The 22,053-nt window shown below is 47.0% G+C and overlaps 1 protein-coding gene across 4 annotated transcripts in view; it reads right to left on the bottom strand.

The window, feature by feature from the left end:
* Positions 1–21,455, bottom strand: part of LOC117359302 (SH3 domain-binding glutamic acid-rich-like protein) — a 141,659-nt gene extending 120,204 nt beyond the window's left edge. Inside the window, exons 1-2 of one of the 4 annotated variants that reach the window (XM_033941835.1) lie at positions 21,404–21,422; positions 21,236–21,314 (exon numbers count right to left, since the gene is read on the bottom strand). In XM_033941835.1, the coding sequence (XP_033797726.1) occupies positions 21,236–21,280 (45 nt within the window). In that variant the 5' untranslated portion in view covers positions 21,281–21,314; positions 21,404–21,422. Of the gene's footprint in view, positions 1–21,235 lie in introns of all 4 variants that reach the window. The other 3 variants (XM_033941837.1, XM_033941836.1, XM_033941833.1) reach the window with 3 other exon arrangements.
* Between the last annotated feature and the right edge of the window lie 598 nt (positions 21,456–22,053).

Genomic DNA, 22,053 nt, shown 5'->3' with positions numbered 1-22,053 from the left:
TCCACCTGTGCTGCTGCTTTAGTCAGCTTTTGAACTGATTTCAAGTTTTTACTTATGCTGTGGCTTTAATTATTTTTTGGATTGTTCTCTAGTTTTTTGCATTTTTTGCTCCTCCTTTTTTTCTCATGATCATGAAGCCCTTGTCTTTGTTTTATGTTTTGTCCTATAGATGTTTATGCTAATATTTATGGATTTTATATTTAATGATATGATGATACTATGACATTGTTATATGAATAAAAAATTTTTTGATTATCTTTATGACATATATTTAAACACTAGTGTTTAAGCCAGTTACATTAACGGTTGCTAGAATAGATGTCTGTCTGTCTTTCTCCTGCCCCCCTGTCTCTTTCTTCCTTTCTTTCTGTCTCTCTCCCTGCCCCATCTATCTTTCTTCTTTCTGTCTTTCTCCCTGCCCTGTTTATCTTTCTTTATTTCTTTCTATCTTTCTTTCTCCCTCCCATTGTCTATCTTTATTTATTTATTTCTATCTTTTTTTCTTTCTGTCGCTCTCCCTGCCGTGACCCTCACTGAAGCCGCCTTCCAGCGGTGCCAGCTAAGGGATCCCTTGCCCTTTCCTCAATCTTGCTGTGGTCAGTGGCCTGCACACTCCTGGCAGGGGAGGGGTTCCTTTAGCTCTCGTTCGCTGAGGTGGTGGTGGGCCACCCCATCCATGCACTCTCACTCTCCTACCTGCACTCCAAATGCCTGCTTCTCTCACTAGCCCAAAGCCTCTCTCTCTAGTGGCTATCCCATGTTTCTCTTCTCCTCACCAACCCAGGCCCCAACTCCCAATCAGGCATCTCTTTCCGCCCCCACCCAACTATCATTCTCCTCCTTGTCCTCCACCCTCATCTCATGATTGATTCCCTTGCTCCTGCCCCCAGCTGACCATCTAACCTGCCGGTTCCTTCTTTGGACAGATGGGAATGAACTCCCTCTCCCCCCTTGCTCCAGGGGAGTTTACTTTTGGGGGGGGTCACAGTCGCAGGCATCGGGAGATTTTGTTGTTGCAAGCTCCCCTTTCCCCCTACATGCCAGTGATTGTTGGGTTTTTTTTGTTTTTTTTCAGCAGTCATAGAAAGGGCGGGAAGGGGGAGTGGCTGCCGTGGTGATCTGGCCGACTCCCTTTCCGGAGTTATTTTTCAGTTTAAAGGTGCCGCCGCGGCTCCTCTAACGATTCCCGCCTGCATTAGAAGTCTTTTCTGAAGCAGGTGCAGCTCATGACAGGAGCCCCGGCGGCACCTTTAAACTGAAAAATAACTCCGGCAAGGGAGCCGGCCAACTGGCAGTTCAAGTCAGAGCGTCGGTCTGGCCTGCTCCCTGCTCGCCTTGTTGTATTGTATTTTTTAGTTGAAAGACACGGCGGCGGCTCCTCTCATGATCCCCACCTGCGTCGGAAGTCCGACGTAGGCAGGAATCGTGAGAGGAGCCACCGCCCCGTCTTTCAACTAAAAAATACAATACGGCAAGGCGAGCATGCCAGACCGAAAAACAGAACCCTAAGCGCGCATGCGCACTCCTACCTGCGGGTCCCTACAGCTCACGGAAAATCGGCGCACGCAGTGGGAGTGCGCATGCGCGGCTTAGGGTTTTATTATATTAGATTTTCTGCCCGCTATCAACGGCTATTTAACTTATATTGTTCATGTGTTTGATTGGGAGGGGTTTCTAACTGTGTTGAGTATATAAATAACTAACAAAAATAATAAAAGAGGTGAAAATAGAGTCTTGTGCAGATGAGAACGTTGATATAGATTCTGTGCTAGAAGAATCTTTGTGCCAAACAGTATGCAGCACAATTGGACGCACTACCATAGGCAAAAAGCTTATACTGGATGGCGCCAGAATTCTGAAGTAGCATCTTATGCACAAATGATACGTGCCAAAGTATTTTCTAACTTCTTGCTCTCTGGGCTGACACCAAGATGATTTGTTCTTTGTGATGCATTTGAACCATGTGGCTTTGCAAGTTGTTTTTGCTAAGATCTGTGCAACAGCACCAAAGACATCTGTGCTTCTCCTAGGACAAACAGGATGAGTCAGCCACATATGGGTGTTGTCCCAACAGCTCCCAATTTGCGGATAAGCTCTCCAATAGCTCAGAGAGATTTTTTTTTTTTCTCTCTCTCTCTGAGCACGTGCAGTGCCCAGGCCCCACTGGGCATGCCCGAGCCCTACCCATTTCCCCCTGCTTCCCCCTAATCCCCAGTCTTTAGTTTCCGCCCGTTCCCATCGGTCGGATTTTTCCACAGCTCTCCATTTTTCTACAATCAAAAGTTGTTCTACTTACCATCTTGAAGATGCCAGAAACATCAAAGAAATGTCCGGGCTGCAGGAAAAGGATGAGCACACTGGACCCTCACGACCTGTACGTTCGCTGCTTGGGCATAGCGCACGAGGAACAGTGTTGCATGCACTGCGTCCGTCTGTCTCCACGGGCACGCAAGCTAAGGAAGAGGGCACTGAGAGACTTCTTGAAGAGAAGTGAGGCCCGAGAATCTTCCTCCAGCAGCCATCCTCATCGGAGCGTAGCAGCGGGTGATCCACAGACGAATCCGGTGAGGAGCCTCCAAGACGTCCTGGCTCAGTCAACCCCCCCAACTGCAACTTGCCCGGTCGAGAAATCTCTCCCGGAGGTCCTGCATGCTGTCGCTAGCCGCCAGCCCCTGCAGGAAGCCGATAGGAGTCTCACCAGACCGAGAGATCTCTCCAGGAGTTCCTGCATGTTGCTGCTTAGAGCCAGCCTCTGCAGGGCATGAAGAGAAGTGAGGCCCGAAAATCTTCCTCCAGCAGCCATCCTCATCAGAATGCAGCAGCGGGGGATCCACAAGCTACAGTGGCAAGGAGCCTCCAGGATGCCCTGGCTCAGCTAATCCCCCCGCCTGCACTTGGCCCGGTAGAGAAATATCTCCCGGAGTCCCTGCATGTTGCCGCTTTCAGCCAGCCTCTGCAGGGCAGCCGATAGGAGTCTCGCCAGACTGAGAGATCTCTCCAGGAGTCCCTGCATGTTGCCACTACAGCCAGCCTCTGCAGGGAGCCGATTGGGGTTCAAAGGTAAGTCCTATCTGCTTGTTTTGGGGAAAACCTCTGATAATCTGTTGCAGCCCCGAGGGCTCTGCCCCACCCTCCTCCCAATCTGAATTTAAGGAGAAAGAATCTCCCATGCTTCTTTCCCTTGGAGGGGACCTGCAGACCTCTCCCCCCAGTAGGAGACATGCTGCCCCAGAGTTCAGCTTGTAAAGGACATGTTGAAAAAAGAAAAAAAAACAAAAAACAACTCGATGTTTCTTTCCCTCTTGGGGTCCTGCAGAGTCTGCAATTCACACCTCTCCCACCCTGCTCCCCCTCCCCCTCTCATGTTGGGAACCAGGAGTCTGCCTTTCTCAGCAGGGTGCTGATATCATCAGAGATGCGGCAGGTCAGACCATGCCTCTCCAAAGGTGGGGGTTTGAAACTCCTCAGTCTAAAAAGCTGTTTGCTCTTCATAAAACCTAGGCAGAGTGCTTTTCCAGCTAGCATGAGGGACTATGATACTATTCATGATTTCTATAGCACTGAAAGGCATATGCAGCGCTGTACAGTTTAATATACAATAGGCAGTACAGCAGGAGAAGCCCACTCAAGAGGCATTATCACTCCTCTTTCTCTGCCTCCAGGCACAGTGGGAAACACAGCCAGGAGCACTGGCACAGATGAAGGGGTGCATCCTGCCCCCTCTCTGCAGGCTCTCCTCCCCTCTCAAGAAGGACAGAGAAGGGCGGTGGGGTACATGGAGCCACCCAACCAGTCAAGTGGAACAGCACATGAACCTGCGAACCACCAGGGATGGGACCAGCAGCCACAGTTAATCCTCCTGCTGACCCACTCCTCTCTCAGCGGGCTACACTCCCCACAATGCCCCCCTTTAGAGGGAGCCACGCACAACAACATGGCGCGGTCCAGCGGCATGCCATGCACCCAAGCAACGGAGGAACAAGCTACACACCAGCCTCCAGCCACGCCCCGGGTCACCACCCACAAAAAATAAATAATTCACTAAAAAAAAAAAAGAAAAAAAGAAAACCCACAAACGAGGACTCACCCCAAGTCCCTCCAGAAACTCACAGCCTTTCTCAAGATCCACGTGGGTGGACAACAAGTACCCAAGACAGAGTTCTACAAGGTCTGAACTACCAGTAGCAGTACTTCACGCAGGCAGTGGCGATTCCAGTCCACAAGAACCTCCTGGACTGCAGAGACAAGATTTGACTGACTCCCTCCTCAGGGCAACCAACATCAAGGAGACTGGGATTGAAGTACTAGATCTTTCCAGCCCAGGGATTCGACAACCCGCAGCAGCCATACATGGACATTGCGGTATCTTAAGAGAAACAGGGCAGCACGACCCCCCCCCCCTCCAACCCCGTCAGGGAAGGACCTGAAAAACCCTGGTTTCCACGGGGAAAAAGACCTTCGAGGGCGCAATGCTGAGCGCACGAATTGCTGCGTTCCAGTTCCAGATGCGGCTTTATCAGGAGGCCAGTGAGAGGAAATAAATAAATAAAATAAAATAGGGACTCCAGCTCACTACTGAGCCAGTCCACACTGACAGCAGTCTGTGCCCCAGCGCTCGCAACAGTAACATAACTGCTACGCAAACAAGCACCGCCCGAGGGGCAGGGGCATCCAAGGGCAGCCCTCTCCCCAAGGCAAAAACAGAACCTTGACCACCCTCCGGCCCAGCAGGATCAGATTGTCTGCGAAGGCTTGGCCCAGGATCACCAACCAGTGGGCCCTCAGCATCATCAAGCAGGGATTCCGAATTCGTCTCCACCCCTGCCCCCCCCCCCCCCGAGTGGGCGGGGCACCCTCCATCTGATGACCCAATTTTCCTGCAGCAAGGAGAGGACCTGCTTCGGCAGAATCAATAGAGGCGATGATGAACAGAGGAGATCACCAAGGGGTTTCTACTCCAGGAACCCCCGCGTCACCATGGACAAGGACAACGCTCATTCCTGGATCTCTGCAAGCTCAACAGGTGCATATACAAGGTCCAGATGCACTCTCTGGGTACAGTCTTGGCCCTGTTACAGCCTGAGTATTGGTTAGTATCCCATGCACCCAGCCCACAGGAGGCATCATCGCTTCTATAGCCAAGACAGACGCCTCCAGTACAAGGTCCTGCCCCTTGGACTCTCAACAGCTCCCAGAGCGTTCACAAAGTGCGTGGCAGTGGCACATCCTCGCCTTCAAGGGGTGCGCGTCCTATCTTATCTCGACAGCTGGCAGCCCCGTCAACCACCATAACCCTCCTCCAAGAACTGGGGTTCCTCATCAACTACATGAAATCCCACCTGATACCCACCCAGGGGATATCGTTCATCTGGGCAGTCATCGACACCACGCAGACCTACGGGACTACCAGATCGACGCCATGACATCCCTGGCCCAGTGCATCCCTGCCAGCAGCTCATCATCAGCACGCTCCGGTCTTTGTTGTGCAGCACACCAGACTACTCATGAGATCCCTGAAAGGGCACCTCAGACGTCACTGGGACCAGTGTACCCAACCTCTGACCACCCACCTATTGGAGCTCAGGGCCATAGGAAATGCCCTCGAAACCTTCAAACAGGCAGGGCAGTACCTTGACTTCCAAAAGGCCTATGACAAGGTACCCCATGAGCGGTTACTTAGGAAGCTGTGGAACCATGGGGTGGAAGGGGACGTACACAGATGGGTCAAACACTGGTTGGCAGGCAGGAGACAGAGGGTTGGAGTGAAGGGTCACTACTCGGGCTGGAGGAAAGTCACGAGTGGAGTTCCGCAGGGGTCTGTACTTGGACCGCTGCTGTTCAATGTATTTATTAATGACCTGGAAACGGGGACGAAATGTGAAGTTATAAAATTTGCGGATGACACTAAACTCTGTAGAAGGGTCAGAACTATGGAAGAGTGTGAGGACCTACAAAGGGACCTAAGCAAACTGGAAGAGTGGGCGAATAAATGGCAGATGAAATTCAATGTAGGGAAATGCAAGGTCATGCATATAGGGAGAAAGAACCCGATGTTCAGCTACCAAATGGGGGGACTAGTATTAGAGGGAAGTAACCTTGAAAGAGATTTGGGTGTACTGGTGGATACAGCAATGAAGTCAACGAAGCAATGCGCAGCAGCCGCGAAGAAAGCGAACAGAATGTTGGGTATTATTAAAAATGGTATTACGACCAGAACAAAAGAAGTCATCCTGCCGTTGTATCGGGCAATGGTGCGCCCGCACCTGGAGTACTGTGTTCAGTATTGGTCACCGCACCTTAAGAAGGATATGGCAATACTTGAGAGGGTCCAGAGGAGAGCGACACGAATGATTAAGGGCATGGAAAACCTTTCATACACTGAAAGATTGGAGAAGCTGGAGCTCTTCTCCCTGGAAAAGCGGAGACTCAGAGGAGACATGATAGAGACCTACAAGATCATGAAGGGCATAGAGAAAGTGGAGAGAGACAGATTCTTCAAACTTTCAAAACATAAAAGAACAAGAGGGCACTCGGAAAAATTGGAAGGGGATAGATTCAAAACAAATGCTAGGAAGTTTTTCTTTACTCAGCGGGTGGTGGACACCTGGAATGCGCTTCCAGAGGATGTAATAGGGCAGAGTACAGTACTGGGGTTTAAGAAAGGATTGGACAATTTCCTGTTGGAAAGGGGGATAGAGGGGTATAGATAGAGGATTATTACGCAGGTTCTGGACCTGTTGGGCCGCCACGTGAGCGGACTGCTGGGCACGATGGACCTCAGGTCTGACCCGGCAGAGGCATTGCTTATGTGCTTATGTGCTTATAAGTACTCACCCAAACAGAAAACCAGGTGGCCTTGCACTATATCAACAAACAGGGAGGGACAGGGTCAACCTCGCTCTGCAAGGAAGCTTGCCACATGTGGGAGTTCTCCAACTCCATTCAATGCCCCATCCAGGCAACTTACCTCCCGTGGGAGCAGAACGACCTGGCAGAAAGACTCAGCCACCAGCTGGATCCCGATGAGTGGTGTCTCAACCCAGCGGCGATGAAGAAGATCTTCAGCACCTGGGGCACACCGAGCATCGACCTGTTTGCAACCGAACCAAACTCAAAATACTCGACCTTCTGCGCAAAGAGATCAACCCATCACCGTCTCAGCCCCAACGGCCTGTCTGTGAGTTGGAACCACGGACTCTTATATGCCTACCCGCCACACCCTAAGTCCTGCAGAAGATTCTTCAGGACAGAGCAACGCTGATCATGATTGCCCTGTTCGGGCCCCTGCAACCATGGTTCCCGTTCCGGCAAGGGATAGCGGTTCACCCACCTCTCCCCCCTCCCGATCAGTGCAGTTCTCATTACACAACGCGGGAACCTTACCCTCCACCACGATCTGCGTTCCTTAGCCCTGACCGCATGGATGATGAGAGGATGAACCTACCTCAAGACGTGGAGCACACTCTTATGGCAGCCAGAAGACCTTCAACCAGAAAACGCAATGGGTTGAAAGGGAGAAGGTTCCGCTACCAGTGCACAGACACGCAGCAAGACCCCTACAACTGCCCCATACCAGACATCCTGCAGTACATACTGAGCTTATCTCAGGGGGACCTAAAACCCACTTACATCAAGGTCCACCTAAGTGCAATCGCGGCATACCATGCTGGCCTAGACAACAAACCAGTGTCGAGGCATCCAGTAATCACAAAATTTCATGAAGGGACTGTCCAATCTGCACCCACCGGTCAGACCACCACCGCCCGGATGGGACCTCAACTTGGTGCCACATCAGCTCACCTCGACCCCTTCAAACCTTTGGGGGAGGCAGATCCCGTATTCCTGGCCGGGAAAACCCTGACCATCGTGTCGGCCGACACACTCCCCCATGAGAACAGGGTGGTACCCAGAACCCACCCCTGATTCTTGCCGAAGGTGGCTTCAGCGTGCCTCCCGGCACTCTACATCTCCCCACAGGGAGGCACACTGCCACCTCAGCAACACTTCCTGGACTGTGTGCGGGCCCTGACTATGCAGCAGATTAGACAAGCCTCAATTGTTCGTCTCCTACGACCAAAACAGACCAGGACTTCCGGCCACCAAACGCAGGCGCTCGCGCTGGATATAAGAGTGCATCCCCTTCACCTATAGAAAAGCGCAGCATCAACCGCAGGTGGGAGCGCCACTGTTCCCTCTAAGCTGGGCGAGAGTCCTCCAATTACATTGCTACCATTAGAGGGCAGTGCTTCAATATTGTGTCTTCATCACTAGGTACAGGAAGTTTGCCTGGCATTCTGCACAGCATGCCTATCTCTCACTATTGAAAATGTGATAGTGAAACAGTACCCTCCACTGGCAGGACGACAGGTGGAGGACTGCTGCTCAGCTTAGAGGGAACAGTGGAGCCAACGCCCACCAGCGCAGAACCATAGCCACCACAACGGCTCATCTGCACCACACACCAATAGGGGACATCTGCGATGCAGCCACTTGGTCCTCCATGCACACCTTCACCAAGCACTACTGCCTCGACATAGCATTCCACGCTCCAAATGCATTCGGCCGAGCAGTCTTGGAAGTGGCTCTTCCCTCCCGGAGGGACAGCAACCACTAGCACAGCCTTGACAAACACTGATCAAGTAGGGTGTTATAGATATTGATTAAGTAGGTCTTCCAGCACTCCTGCCTAGACTGAATGTGGAATAGGCAAGTATGAATTCTCACATGCAAGTACAAATTGTCACTGTTGACCAGTTGGTTTCTCACTGTTCATTGATTGTCATTGACCAGTTTCACTGTTCTGTGAGTTAAGTAGGTCTTCCAGTAATCCTGTCTAGTCTGGATGTGGAATAGGCAAGTATGAATTCTCATATGCAAGTACGAATTGTCACTGTTGACCAGTTACGAATTGTCACTGTTGACCAGTTGGTTTTCTCACTGTTCATCGATTGACATTGACCAGTTTCGCTGTTCTGTGAGTTAAGTAGGTCTTCCAGCACTCCTGTCTAGACTGAATGTGGAATAGGCAAGTATGAATTCTCACATGCAAGTACGAATGGTCATGTTGACCAGTTGGTTTCTCACTGTTCATTGATTGTCATTGACCAGTTCACTGTTCTGTGAGTATTATTGCTCAGTTAACACAGCACTTTATCTAAAACCTTGTTTCCACAACTTCACCTGCTTTGCCTGATTACCCTGCCCGGCTCAGCCTCCACAGCCAGGCGAGGGATGCACAAAGCGCTAAGGCACAGGTCCAGTCGGTACATCCCTCGGCTAGGGAGTCACCCATATGTGGCTGACTCAACCTGCTTGTCCTAGGAGAAAGTGTAGTTACTTACCTGTAACGTAGGTTCTCCGTGGACAGCAGGATAGTCAGCCACACAACCCACCCGCCTCCCCATACGGCCGACCTGGCCACAGCTAGGAACATCCTGGGGGTTAGGGGGAAGCAGGGGGAAATGGGTAGGGCTCGGGCATGCCCAGTGGGGCCCGGGCACTGCACGTGCTCAGAGAAAAAAAAAAAAAAAAAAATCTCTCTGAGCTATTGGAGAGCTTATCCGCAAATTGGGAGCTGTTGGGACAACACCCATATGTGGCTGACTATCCTGCTGTCCACGGAGAACCTACGTTACAGGTAAGTAACTACACTTTTCAGTCACGACATCTCAGCCAAGACTAGAGCTCTCCTAGAGAAAGAAAGATCTGCTGGACTATGAAGTGTCAGCTGACCTTTGCAGTAAAGACTCTTTTTTTTTTTTCATTACAAACCTCTCCCAGTGGTCACTGAGCTAGTTTGAAATCATCGTTTTGGCCCTCAAGGATATCTGCCCACACATATAACAATCCTTCTGGTGATGTACTGAGCCCAAGAAAATGTTGCACAGGCTGTGTGTCACTGTTGGCTATCTTTCTCCCATAAGTAGGACCTGAGCTCGTCTGCAATATAGTTCTGTGGAACCAAAATATATATATTTTTTTTAAATGATGCAACTTAAAATTTGATATTTTTTTTTCCTTAAACAGGAATAAGAAAGAAAACTAACAGAAAACTGAAGATAAAAAGTGTCAGAGAAAACAAGAAAAGATTCCTCAATGAACATGTTGGGAGAGCTTTATACAGGGTCAGACAGAGCAGAAAAAAAACAAGTTTGAGGAGGCTGCTGTGTACCGAAAGAGCTTTTCATGATCAGAACTTTAAATAAATTAACTGAGCGTGGGATGAGTCCTGGTTCCATGTCCTGACAACACCTACTTGTTTGCCTGATGTAGGGAACTCCGGTCCTCGAGAGCCGTATTCCAGTCGGGTTTTCAGGATTTCCCCAATGAATAGGCATTGAAAGCAGTGCATGCAAATAGATCTCATGCATATTCATTGGGGAAATCCTGAAAACCCGACTGGAATACGGCTCTCGAGGACCGGAGTTCCCTACCCCTGTATTAGAGTGTAGTTAACTTTGGCAGGGGTGTCCAATGTCGGTCCTCGAGGGCCGCAGTCCAGTCGGGTTTTCAGGATTTCCCCAATGAATATGCATGAGATCTATTTGCATGCACTGCTTTCAATGCATATTCATTGGGGAAATCCTGAAAACCCGACTGGACTGCGGCCCTCGAGGACCGACATTGGACACCCCTGACTTTGGGGCTTAATGCAAGCCCAAAACATTCTCAGTAATTTTTTTTTTCATAGCAGGTCATGCATTAATATTCCCATTAGCTTATGATACCTGCTGAGAGTTAATGTGGGACTACTTAGTGCCTCCTATGCTCTCACATTAACTCTGCATTAGTCAGTTAGTATGCAGTAAGTATAACATGGGAGCTGGCTAATGCTTTCACACCCACTCTTCACCCATGCCGTGCTCCTGACAGAAAAAAATATATATATCAGAAAAATTGAGTAAAGTGCAGTAACAGGTAAACTACCACAAAACCTATTAATGCAGTCACATGGTAGCTTGTTTCCAGATGTTAACCACACAAAGCACTGACAAGACAGAGCAGCAGTGAAGATACTATTTAGATTTATCTTCTGAAAATTTGCGTTATGTGAAATAAATTGAACTTGAACTTGACCACTAGTGTTCTGTGTGGGAGAATTATCCCCAAAGATTTGAAGTCAGCAATCTAACCCCTCTTTAACGAAACTGTGATAGCAGTTTCTAGTGCGGGGAGCCGCGTTGAATGGCTCGTGCAGCTCCCGACGCTCATAGGAACTCAATGCAGTTTCTTAGAAGAGGGGGTAAGTGGTATCATTACTCAAGGTAAAAGAAATGTATTAATCTAGAAAATGTATACACTGGGGGCACTTAATAATTGAATGTTAAGAAGAGCCCCAATTATTTTTCCTATTTGTTGTGGAGAAAGAGATCCCAAGGCACTATAGAAGATATAAAACAGTACTAACAACAGTGGACTGGACACCCAAGCCTTCAAGAAAAGTACAAAGCAAGCAGAGGAAGACTGACATCTGTGTACAAAGCCACTAACAGTAGAGAATGTAAACTATTGGCATGGTTGGTAGATGGGTCACACTGGTCATATGTAAACATTTTTAGGAAGAAGCAGTGATGTCAAAGAATGGAAAAGCATACAGCAGAAGCTTTATGACAGAAACCTTTGCAGTAACATCAGCATGAAATAGCACAAAAACCTGTCCTCCAAGTACAAGCCAAAGCATATCCAATTTGATGACTTCCTTTTCAAACCACTTTTAAAAATTTGTTTCAGCTGTTTCGGTTAATGTTGCAGATCAGTTACAGTGCATTAGGGCAATTCTATGGCTGGGCACCACAAGTTGGGTACTCAGATGAAGAGCACTAATATGAGTTCTGTAACATCATTTGGGCATCAGGATTCCAAAGAATATTAGTGTAAGTTAGCATCCGAACACTCTCTTTTAGGACTTACCATAACCATTCACTATTATCTCGATCAACATAAGTCAGTGCGTCTCATCTCTTTGGATCTCGCAGCAGCATTTGATATCATAGGCCACCAGCTTCTGCTTCTAAGACTTGTCTCAATTGGAATCTCTAACCAGGTTCTTGAATGGTTTAAATATTACTTCTCTGACAGAACTTCCACTGTACATTTCAATAATTCTGACTCTAAGGGCTCCTTTTACTAAGCCGCGTTAGGGCATTAAAGCGCGGAATAGCGCGTGCTAAATTGTCACGTGCGCTAGATGCTAGTGCTAGCATTGAGCTCAGGGCCGCCATCAGGGCAGTACTACCAGTCCTGCATTCAGGGGCCTGGAGCTGACAGGGGGCCCGGGCTTCCCCAGGGTCCGCAGTGTTCCCTCTAAGGTGAGCACATGAGTGATCGCTCACTATTTTCAGTGGCGTCGCTCATACGCTTTCCCCTGTCGCTCACTCGAGGGCGGGCAGAGGTGAGAGGAAGCGGCAGCGGCCTGTAGTTTAAGTTAAAAGATGCAGCGGCGGCTCCTCTCAAGATCCCCGACTGCATCGGACTTCCCGACGCAGGTGGGGATTCGTGAGAGGAGCCGCTGCCACGTCTTCAGTGTCCTCCAAGGGTGGGGAGGGGGGGGCAGTCCGCCCCGGCTGTGCACCCGCCCTAAGGCTGCAGTCAGAGAGGAAGTTCGGGCCAGCCAATCGCTGCCTGGCTGGGCGGAACTTCCTCTCCGACGGCAGAATTGACATCGGGGGAATGCTGGTCGGCCCGGTGGGAAGCAGAGAGAGCTTCGGGCAGCCACGGCGGTGGCTTTGGGGCCTGTTTCCCCCGATGGTGGCAGCAGTGGCTTTGTGGAGGGTAGGAAGAAAGAAAGGGGGCAGGGAGACAGAAGGGAAACAGAAAAAAAGAAAGGGGGCATCAAGAGAGAAAAAAGAAAGAAAGAGCAGGGAGAGAGGAAGACAAAGTTGGGGGAGGGAATGAGGTCTGGAGGAGAGGAAGCATTCAGGCTGAAAGAAGGGAAGAAAGATTGGATGCACAGTCAGAAGAAGAAAGTGCAACCAGAGACTCATGAAATCACCAGACAAGGTAGGAAAAATGATTTTATTTTAAATTTAGTGATCAAAATGTGTCTGAATTTATATATGCTGTCTATATTTTACAATATGGTCCCCTTTTACTAAACCGCAATAGTGGTTTTTAGCGCAGGGAGCCTATGAGCGTCGAGAGCAGCGCTGCGCATTCAGCGCAGCTCCCTGCGCTAAAAACTGCTATTGTGGTTTAGTAAAAAGGGAGGGGGTGGGTATTTGTCTATTTTCTTATGGTTGTTACTGAGGTGACAGTGCATAGAGTCATCTGCCTTGACCTCTTTGAAAAAAACCCAGAATAGGAATGATAATTAACATTTTCTCAGCGTATAGTGTGCTTTGTGTTTTTTTATTTTATTGTTGGTAGATCATTTTGACTTGGTCATTTTAAAGTAGCTTGCAAGCCCAAAAAGTTTGGGCGCCCTGAGCTAGAGTGTTGAAGCTGTGTATTTCTATTTTATCCCCCCTTTTACAAAACTGGAGCGTTTTTTAGCGCCAGCCGTGGTGATAGCAGCTCTGACGCTCAGAATTCTATGAGCGTCAGAGCTGTTACCACCGTGGCTAAAATCCACACTACAGTTTTGTAAAAGGGGGAGGGGTTAGTTTGTGATGACATATTCCATACTAGGCGAAGGTGTTTTCTGTGTTCTGTGTGTTCGAAAGACATGGTTTTCTGTTAGGATTGAAGGTGTAGGATTGATCTGTGCTGGTCCGGCTTGTTTAGTTTTACAATGGGTGTTTTGATGTACTGCTCACTGCAATATGTAAGATACTGCCTTTTCCTAGGTACACTCTTGTGTGATATGTGGAGTTTTCTAAAAATCATGCTTTTCGTACAGATGGGGGGGGGGCAAAAAATGATGGGCCCCGAGTGTTACATATGCTAGGTATGGTACTGTATGTAAAGATACCAGAAAGCTGGCGAAGCAAAAACTTTAAGTAAATTGTTATTCTTCTAAGTTTTGAGTATTTAACCCTCCCACAATCTCATAGGCACTCGTTTCAAGTTTATTGAGATTTTGATTTAAACACAATATCAAATATTTTCAATGCGTATAACAAAAATAAATTTGGGGAAATAAATAAAACCATTTGAACAATAAACATACAAACATATCCATGGATGATTAAAAATACATAAGGAGTACAAGGATAAACTACATTTGTTTAAAAATGCGTCCTCCACGCCTGCTCATAAATTTGTGGAGTATGTAACTTGTCGCTCATGCATACTTTTTTTTGCACACACCTCATCAATCCTTAGAGGGAACATTGGTCCTAGGCCCACCATAGCACAAATTCCTGTATTATGCTTCTGTTGTGCACAACAATAAACACTGCTGTCATACTTTTTTTTTTTTTGTCCCCTGCCGATTTCCTGATAGCACCCCCCCAGACAAAAGTGGATCCGTCTACCTGGCCCGCAGCCGCAGCCGGCGATATACTAGGTGCTTGCCTCTCGTCTCCTGACTCCTTCACCAAGGCCCGCCCTGTCTCCACTCCAATTGGCTTGGGCTTAGGGTACCTAGCCAATCAGGAGACACATCACTTGCCTGCCACTGAAACTGCGAGAGCGGGTCGGCTGGATGACGTCACCACGTCTCTAGGAGGACAGGACGAGAGGAGCAGCACGAGGAGCTGCAGAACTAGTAAGGCAGTGATCAATTTAAACATGCACCTTTCTTCCTCCATCCCATAACATACACAGCCTGGTGGTGATGATTATCAGATTGATTCATGAATATATAATGATGTTATGAGTGTGCACCTCTTCCTTCCCATCCTCCTTAGCATGTCACATACAGCATGTTACATTACACAAAGTCTGTGTAATGTAACATGCTGTATGTGACATGCTGAGGAGGATGGGAAGGAAGAGGTGCCCACTCATAACATCATTATATATTAATCCATAGCTGCATGTTAATGATGTGCTCATATGCACTTATTTATCATTATAACATATACATCATCATTAACATGCAGCTGTTTAAGTTAGGTTAGGGCCCTGCTGAAAGAGTCTACCTTGACGTGGTTGCAGGCTTACAAATCTTTTGGTTAAAGAGTGTGGCGACAGAGAAAAGTATGTGTATATTCAGCCCATGGAAGAAGAGGGGTCGGGGGGGGGGGGGAAGGGATGCATGGGGGGCCCAATAGGATTGCTCAGTAAGGGGCCCAGAAATTTCTGATGGCGGCCCTGGCAGGAGGTGAAGGGTTGAAGAGACTGGCAGGACTCAGAATACTTCTCTAGCTTTTAATTTAGCACAAGTCTCCATCCCTCAGATTCTATATATGGTGCCAAAAATTCCATGCGCATTTTAACTGAGTAATGAGCTAACAACCAATTATTGTAGTTAATTGTCTCCAATTAGGATTTGTGCTGAGAGGAAAAGGGAGATGGAAAGAAGAAGAAAATCATGGAAAAGTTCTGGTATGAAATCCTTGTATGATACAGGTGAAGCAGGATAAGTCCTTTGGATAACATTAAAGGTGAAGAAACCAGACCTCACAGAACCCCCCCCCCCTTTCTCCCTCTTGTTCTAATAAATCAGTATATTAACTGTAAAAGACATTTCATAACCCACTTGCCAGCTGGCCTCTACTGATTGGGAAATACCCTGCTTCTGAGTTAGCTACAGTAAGCGAAAATTGTAAGAAACAGGACTTAATTCTAATACATGACAACAGGACTCGCACCTGGCCGGATATTATGCAAAGATGAACACAGCTCATGGTCAGAAAATAGAATTCTCAAGAATATCATTTAGCAAGACATGTCTTATGATACCACAGCAGGGAGGGGGTTCGAGACTCGGAATTGCTTATATGGTAAGGGAAAGGGGCATTTGCGGGAAAAGGTTAGGCCTTACGGTAAACTGAATAGATGTATAGCATGACACAAATGTATAAGCCAATAAATGAATCTACTTATGTAATGACGTATAAGAAAATAACCAATAAAGATGTATTATGTGATTTAGGCCAACGTGGTGTTGACCACCAAGAAATGTATAAAAACAGGCCTGTAAGCGGAAGTAAGCAGAACAGACATCAGAGGATCCTCAGGCCTGAAGATCACATTCTGTTACTCTATGTGCTGAATGATTTATTCTTGTAAGCTGTTACTGGTTTGCTAATAAATATACTTTGATTGAAATCAGTGTATAGTGTGTGAGGTCTCCATTTCGAGGTAGGCCTAGACAGCGGCCTACTTCAGTGCGAGCATCTCGCTATGCACTATTTTGTAAACATCTGCATGCAAATCTTTTATCATGCAACTGAAAAGGGGGTGTGGCCATGAGAGGGGCATGGGCAGATCAGAGGCATTCAATAAAGATGTGTATAGCCTGCCTCTAATACCGGTGCCAGAAAGATGGTGTTCTCCCCGGAACAGCGAATAGTGATTGTGGAAGGCTATGTGCGAAGCAGATCAATTAAGGATATGCAAGAGGCCTTTGTCAACAAGTACCCAAGAACAAAACCACCAGCTAAACGTTGTATTCAGAGCCTGGTTCAGAAATGCCGTCACACCAGCTCTGTCGCAAACCTGAAGAAATTGAGGCCTCCATCAGTCCGGACGCCCAAAGTCGTTCATGACTAAGGTGACCATACATCCTGTTTTGAACAGACCGTCCTGTTTTTAGATCCCCTGTCCCTTTGTCTCCACACACATCTTCAGGATGCCGAAATGTCCCGAAGCTGTGCGCAGGGACAACGGGACAGGCGATTGCTTCCTGTCCCTCCTTGCCACGCAAAAAAAAAAAAAAAAGCCTCCCTCTAGCGCCCGATTCAAACCCCCCCCACCCCCCCACCCGCACCCCCGGTCTGCCGCTGCTGCTCTCCTTATCTCCCTGCTACTGCTCTAATTGCTGCCCAGAAGCCTTCTTCCCGACATCAATTCTGACGTTGGAGAGGACGTTCCTGGCCAGCCAATCACTGCCTGGCCAATCATTGCCTGGCATCAGAATTGACGTAGGGAAGAAGGCTTTTTTGGTGCGGCAGGGAGGGAAGGAGGTGGGCAGGCAAGCAGGCTGGCTTTGGCGCGGAAGGGAGGGAGGGAGGTAGGCAGGCAGGCAAGCAGGCTGGCTTCGGGGGTGGGACAAAGTCTGGAAGGCAGTGAGGGGGACATGGGAAGGAGGCACTGGGGGCACTAAGGACATAGGAAGGGGCATAAAGACATAGGAAGGAGGCACTGGGGGCACTAAGGATATGGGAAGGAGGCACTGGGGGCACTAAGGACATAGGAAGGAGGCACTGGAGTCACTAAGGACACAGGAAGGGGAACTAAGGACATAGGAAGGAGGCACTGGAGGCACTAAGGACATGGGAAGGAGGCACTAGGGGCACTAAGGACATAGGATGGGACACTAAGGACATAGGAAGGAGCACTGAGGTCATAGGAAGGAGGCACTGGGGGCACTAAGGACATAGGAAGGAAGGAGGGAGGGAATAGAAAGGGACAATTGTTGGGCTGAGTGCAGAAAGAAAGAAATGAAAGAAAGGATACAGTCAGAAGGAAACACAACCAAAGACTCATGAAATCACCAGACAGCAAAGGTAGGAAAAATGATTTTATTTTCAATTTAGTGATCAAAATGTGTCAGTTCTGAGAATTTATATCTGCTGTCTATATTTTGCTGTCTATACTGTATTTGTCTAATTTTCTATAGTTACTGAGGTGACATTGCATATTTTAAAGTCATCTGCCTTGACATCTTTGAAACCCCCCCAAAAAAATATAAATGATAATTAACATTTTCACTGCGTATAGTGTGCTTTATAGGTTTTTTTTTTAATTTTATGGTTACCATTATGAATTAATAAGATATGTGTACATGAAAATGAATGGAAAAAATTGGGAGCAGGGCTAGGGCGGGATTGGGGCGGTACTGACAATTAATAGATGTCCCCTTTTGATGAAAAAATTAAATGGTCACATTATTCATGACATTCAGCAATAGATTGCAATTAGCCCCCCAAAATCAACTCAAAGACTCTCTCAGCAAGTTGGTGTATCACAAACGATGTGTCGGCAAGTGCTGAAATCTCTGAATCTCAAACCGTACCGAATAACGTGTGCAGGAATTGAAAGAGCTTGACAAAGTTAAATGTGTAAATTACTGTACATGTTTGCTGACTATGATTGCTGACATTGAGACCCATCACTGTACTTCATGACAGATGAAACTTGGTTTCATTTATCAGGTCATGTAAATTCCTAGAATATGAGGTACTGGTCTGCTGAAAATCCCCACTTAACTTACAAAACACCACTTCATGTCCAGAAAATTGGCGTTTGGTGTGTGATGTCAGGAACATGAATGGTGGGCCCAATTTTCTTCGAATCAACTATGAATACCGCAGTTTACCTGGACATCTTTGAACAATTTTACGACCAACTAACACCAGAAGAAAAAATGTACTGCTTTTTCTACACCTCACGCGACTCACTGGCATGCCTCACGCGACTCACTAGCATGGGTTCATGAACTATTTACAGAGGAGCGAACTGTGAACAAGGGGCTATGGCCACCACATTCCCCAAACTTGTCCACATGCAATTTTTATCTGTGGGGAAATTTAAAGCAGAAAGTGTATGCCAATAATCTACATACCCTGGATGAACTCAAAGAAAACATCATAAACATTATCCACTGCAGTATCAGCCAACATGATCCGACATGCCCAAAGGTGCATAGACGTGAACGGGGACCACTTTCACCATCTGTTGTAAGTCGTGGGTAAGGGAATAAAAACAATCCACCTGCTCGTTCATCTTGTCATACTATCACCAAAGGCAGACTACATTTCTGTGGCCCACCCTGTAGAATTCAGGGGATTTGTTCCTAACTTACATGCCTTGATTTACACCAGGTTTCAGTTGGCAACTCTCCTTCTTCTTGGCTATGGAGCCTCTGCACTAGTTTGGCAAGCCGTACTGCTATTCTGGAGCACCTGGGGAAATTTTCACTCCCCTAACAGGTTCAAAAACCATTTGCCATGCCACAATGGCCATGTGGGAAATAAACTTAAAATTCCCACCTCCCCACTTCACTCGAAGTGGCACATGGCACGAGGGTGCTCTTCTACCACCCATCCTTTGCAAACAAGGCATGATATAGGAGTATTAGAGTCAAAGGATTCAATCCCTGGCACTTTGGAAGAAAAACGAGGTGCTCTGGAGAAATGGCCACTACTGGTGAATTTTAGTGTTAAAAAAACAGCTTAAAATTACCTCAGGGTTGACAAGAAATCTAAAAAAACAGGATTTTAAGAGAGGAGAACCAATACCCTAGCTGTAGAAACACTCCAAAACAGCTTTTGAAAACACACATACCATCTCGATTTTTCCCACAGGCTGTTACAGCCTTACTCACAGACCATCTGCTGGGGAAATGGGGCTGCTGCTGCCTGCTTCAGTTCCTATCAGATGTAGCTGTTCTAGGAGAGGCCTTCTACTTCCACTCACTCAGCTACTTCGCTGGGATCTTCAGGCTGCCAGTCGGACCTCTACCGATCGTCCCTCAACACCCCCCCCCCCAGACCTCTCACTATAAAAGGGGGGGAGATGAAACACAGCTGTACCATGAGCGCCCTGAAGGAACAGTATTAGCTCCTAAACAGCCTGCGCTCCAGCCTCTGACAAAGTCAAAGGAGTGAACAAACACCAGGGGAATGGACCCTGAGCTGAAAAAGGTCCCCAAAGGATACACCTGCCAGCTGCAGATTTAAAATCTGCTCCTCTCCACACAGGATCTCTAATTTCACGAAAAAGACCATGACTAGAGTGAAAAAACGCAAATCCATTGTTAAATAAAAAAGAAATAAACCAAGCAGATCAGAAGATACCCTTCATGCTTGCCTGCAGAAAAAGAAACTGAAGGAGGCAGCAGGCTCCTAGGAGAAGGAGGAGCTTTCTCAAAAGCTGTGATTGACATCTTTCTGTAGTATGCTTGTGAGAACGAACAGAGTACCCTAAGGTTCAGCATACCATTCCTATTGCACTGGAAATATGGCTACTTGATTGCATATTACTGTCCACAATGCCCTGTCTTACAGCCAGATGTATGTCAGTTCTACTTGGGTCAATGAGATAACATGTGAATGTGAGACTAACACTTGTAACTCTGTTAAAATAGCCCTCTGAGTGATAAATCTTAAATATCATAGCTTTTGACTGAGTGATGTGCAAGCAGCTTCCTACTGGAAATGTACTCGTGCTGAGCGCTGTAGAAGTTCCAGAACAAGTCCTGCAAGCAGGCCATGTGAAAATAGCTAGAAGTTGTTTTTCTGGAGTTTCTGGGACTCTGAAAAAGTTCTTAAGATGTTTCTGGTGCCTGGTGGCTACAATTATCTCCTGCGGGAAGTTTGTTCAGGAGTGTGACTGATGAAGCAAGCCTGGAATCTGAAATCAGCTGTGATCTTTGGATATAAAAGGAAACTGGCTCCCTGCCCCTTTCTCCTCCGCCCCCTTGCTGGCAGGTTTCAGTTCACTCTCTATACACAGAAGCTGAAATATTACATTTGATTTGGGCAATTGCTATGAATTTAAAGCAGAAAACAAAACCTCTAATGTTACATAACCAGGAAAGCTTATTCTCTCGGCCTGACTCCCTCTACTATTTCCCCTTGGAATGCCGTACAACCACAGTAGTTTATAGGCAGTACTTGAAATGCAGTCACAACAGGACAAATCTAATTCAGCAAAAGCTTATTTTAAAAAAAAAAAACTTGCATCCACTTCCCTCCCCTCAGTTTATGTCTGTGGAAATCATGTACTGTAGTCTCACTCAAAATTCCAAAGGTGTCCTGTTACAGCCACTAATACAAGGGGATGCTGAAAAGTTCTCAGCCCAACCAACCAACTAACTTCCTAAATTCTGAGTATTATTTTGCCACTGTAGCTGAAAAGAGTGTTATTTCATCAAATGCCAATTTGCAGAAACAAAATTCTATGTTTTAACATTATTTCAGATCATTGATTGAACCATATCCACCTCATTCTCTTCTTGATTAGGCTGAGAACTTTTCAACATCCCCTCATAACTCAGAATGGAGAAACACATTAAGTTTTTTTAATGCCTTGAGATTATTTGGGGAACTTTAAATCTCCTCATGTGCCTAACTCAATTGATTTTATATTTAGAATCAAGCTTTCTCAAGGAAATTTTAACATGCAACTTAAAGCACATGGAAATCAGAAATACAATTTAGTGAAATTAAATGTAATCTCTTACCGCTGTGGACCCAGCAACGGTAGCCACGAACACTTTGATGACCATATTGACTCAAAGATTGTGTCTAAAAGTGTTAAGACTGCAAATTAGTAAAAAAAAGGAGTTTAGCAGAACCAGCTCATGGGATAGGTAGAATCACAGAGGACTTCCCTGTAAACATCAGCCTACCAGAGTCTCACTTTCGGCCATGAATTTTCAGACTCTCTCCACAGGCTCTTAGATATTTTAGGAACCAACAGCTGAAGAAGTGATTGGTTCCTAAAAGCATCTATAACAGTATGGCTTACACATACCTCTAATCAGACTAGGTTGACCAAGAATAGCCCGTAAAAGGCAACAGAAAATGGAATACCAATCGGAAGGCTTCAGGAACATGTTGTTGGCAGGGAGGGGGGGGAGGTGAATGGGGGGATGTTTGTTTACATAGCTTTATTGGTTGTAATACAATGTACACAATAGAAAAATACAGAAGAGAAATAGAAGCATAGGATTCAAAAGTACAGCGCTGCGAACACCTTTCAGTGCTGTATAAGTGATAAATAATAATAATAGTAGATTACACCTGCAAACTTTTGTGCCTCCTTTCATTATCTTTCCCACACTGAGTGATACCACTGCAATGCTGTAATGAAATACCAATCTGGCAGACATGAACAAGATCTCCAGCCTTGCCTGGTATCCTGTGCTTGGATATTTTCCATTCACAAGCAGAGCTGCCAAGCTGCCCAGTTCCAGGAGGGAGACTTTTTGGCTGGTCCTGGTTTTGAATGTACATACTCAGTTTACTGTGGTATTTGTAGTCTCTGAGTCTGCCTATT

Source organism: Geotrypetes seraphini, chromosome 4, assembly GCF_902459505.1.
Source record: "Geotrypetes seraphini chromosome 4, aGeoSer1.1, whole genome shotgun sequence".
Classification (NCBI taxonomy): Eukaryota; Metazoa; Chordata; class Amphibia; order Gymnophiona; family Dermophiidae; genus Geotrypetes; species Geotrypetes seraphini.
Note: the sequence above shows the minus strand (reverse complement) of the source record. Positions and strands in the feature narration are given on the sequence as shown.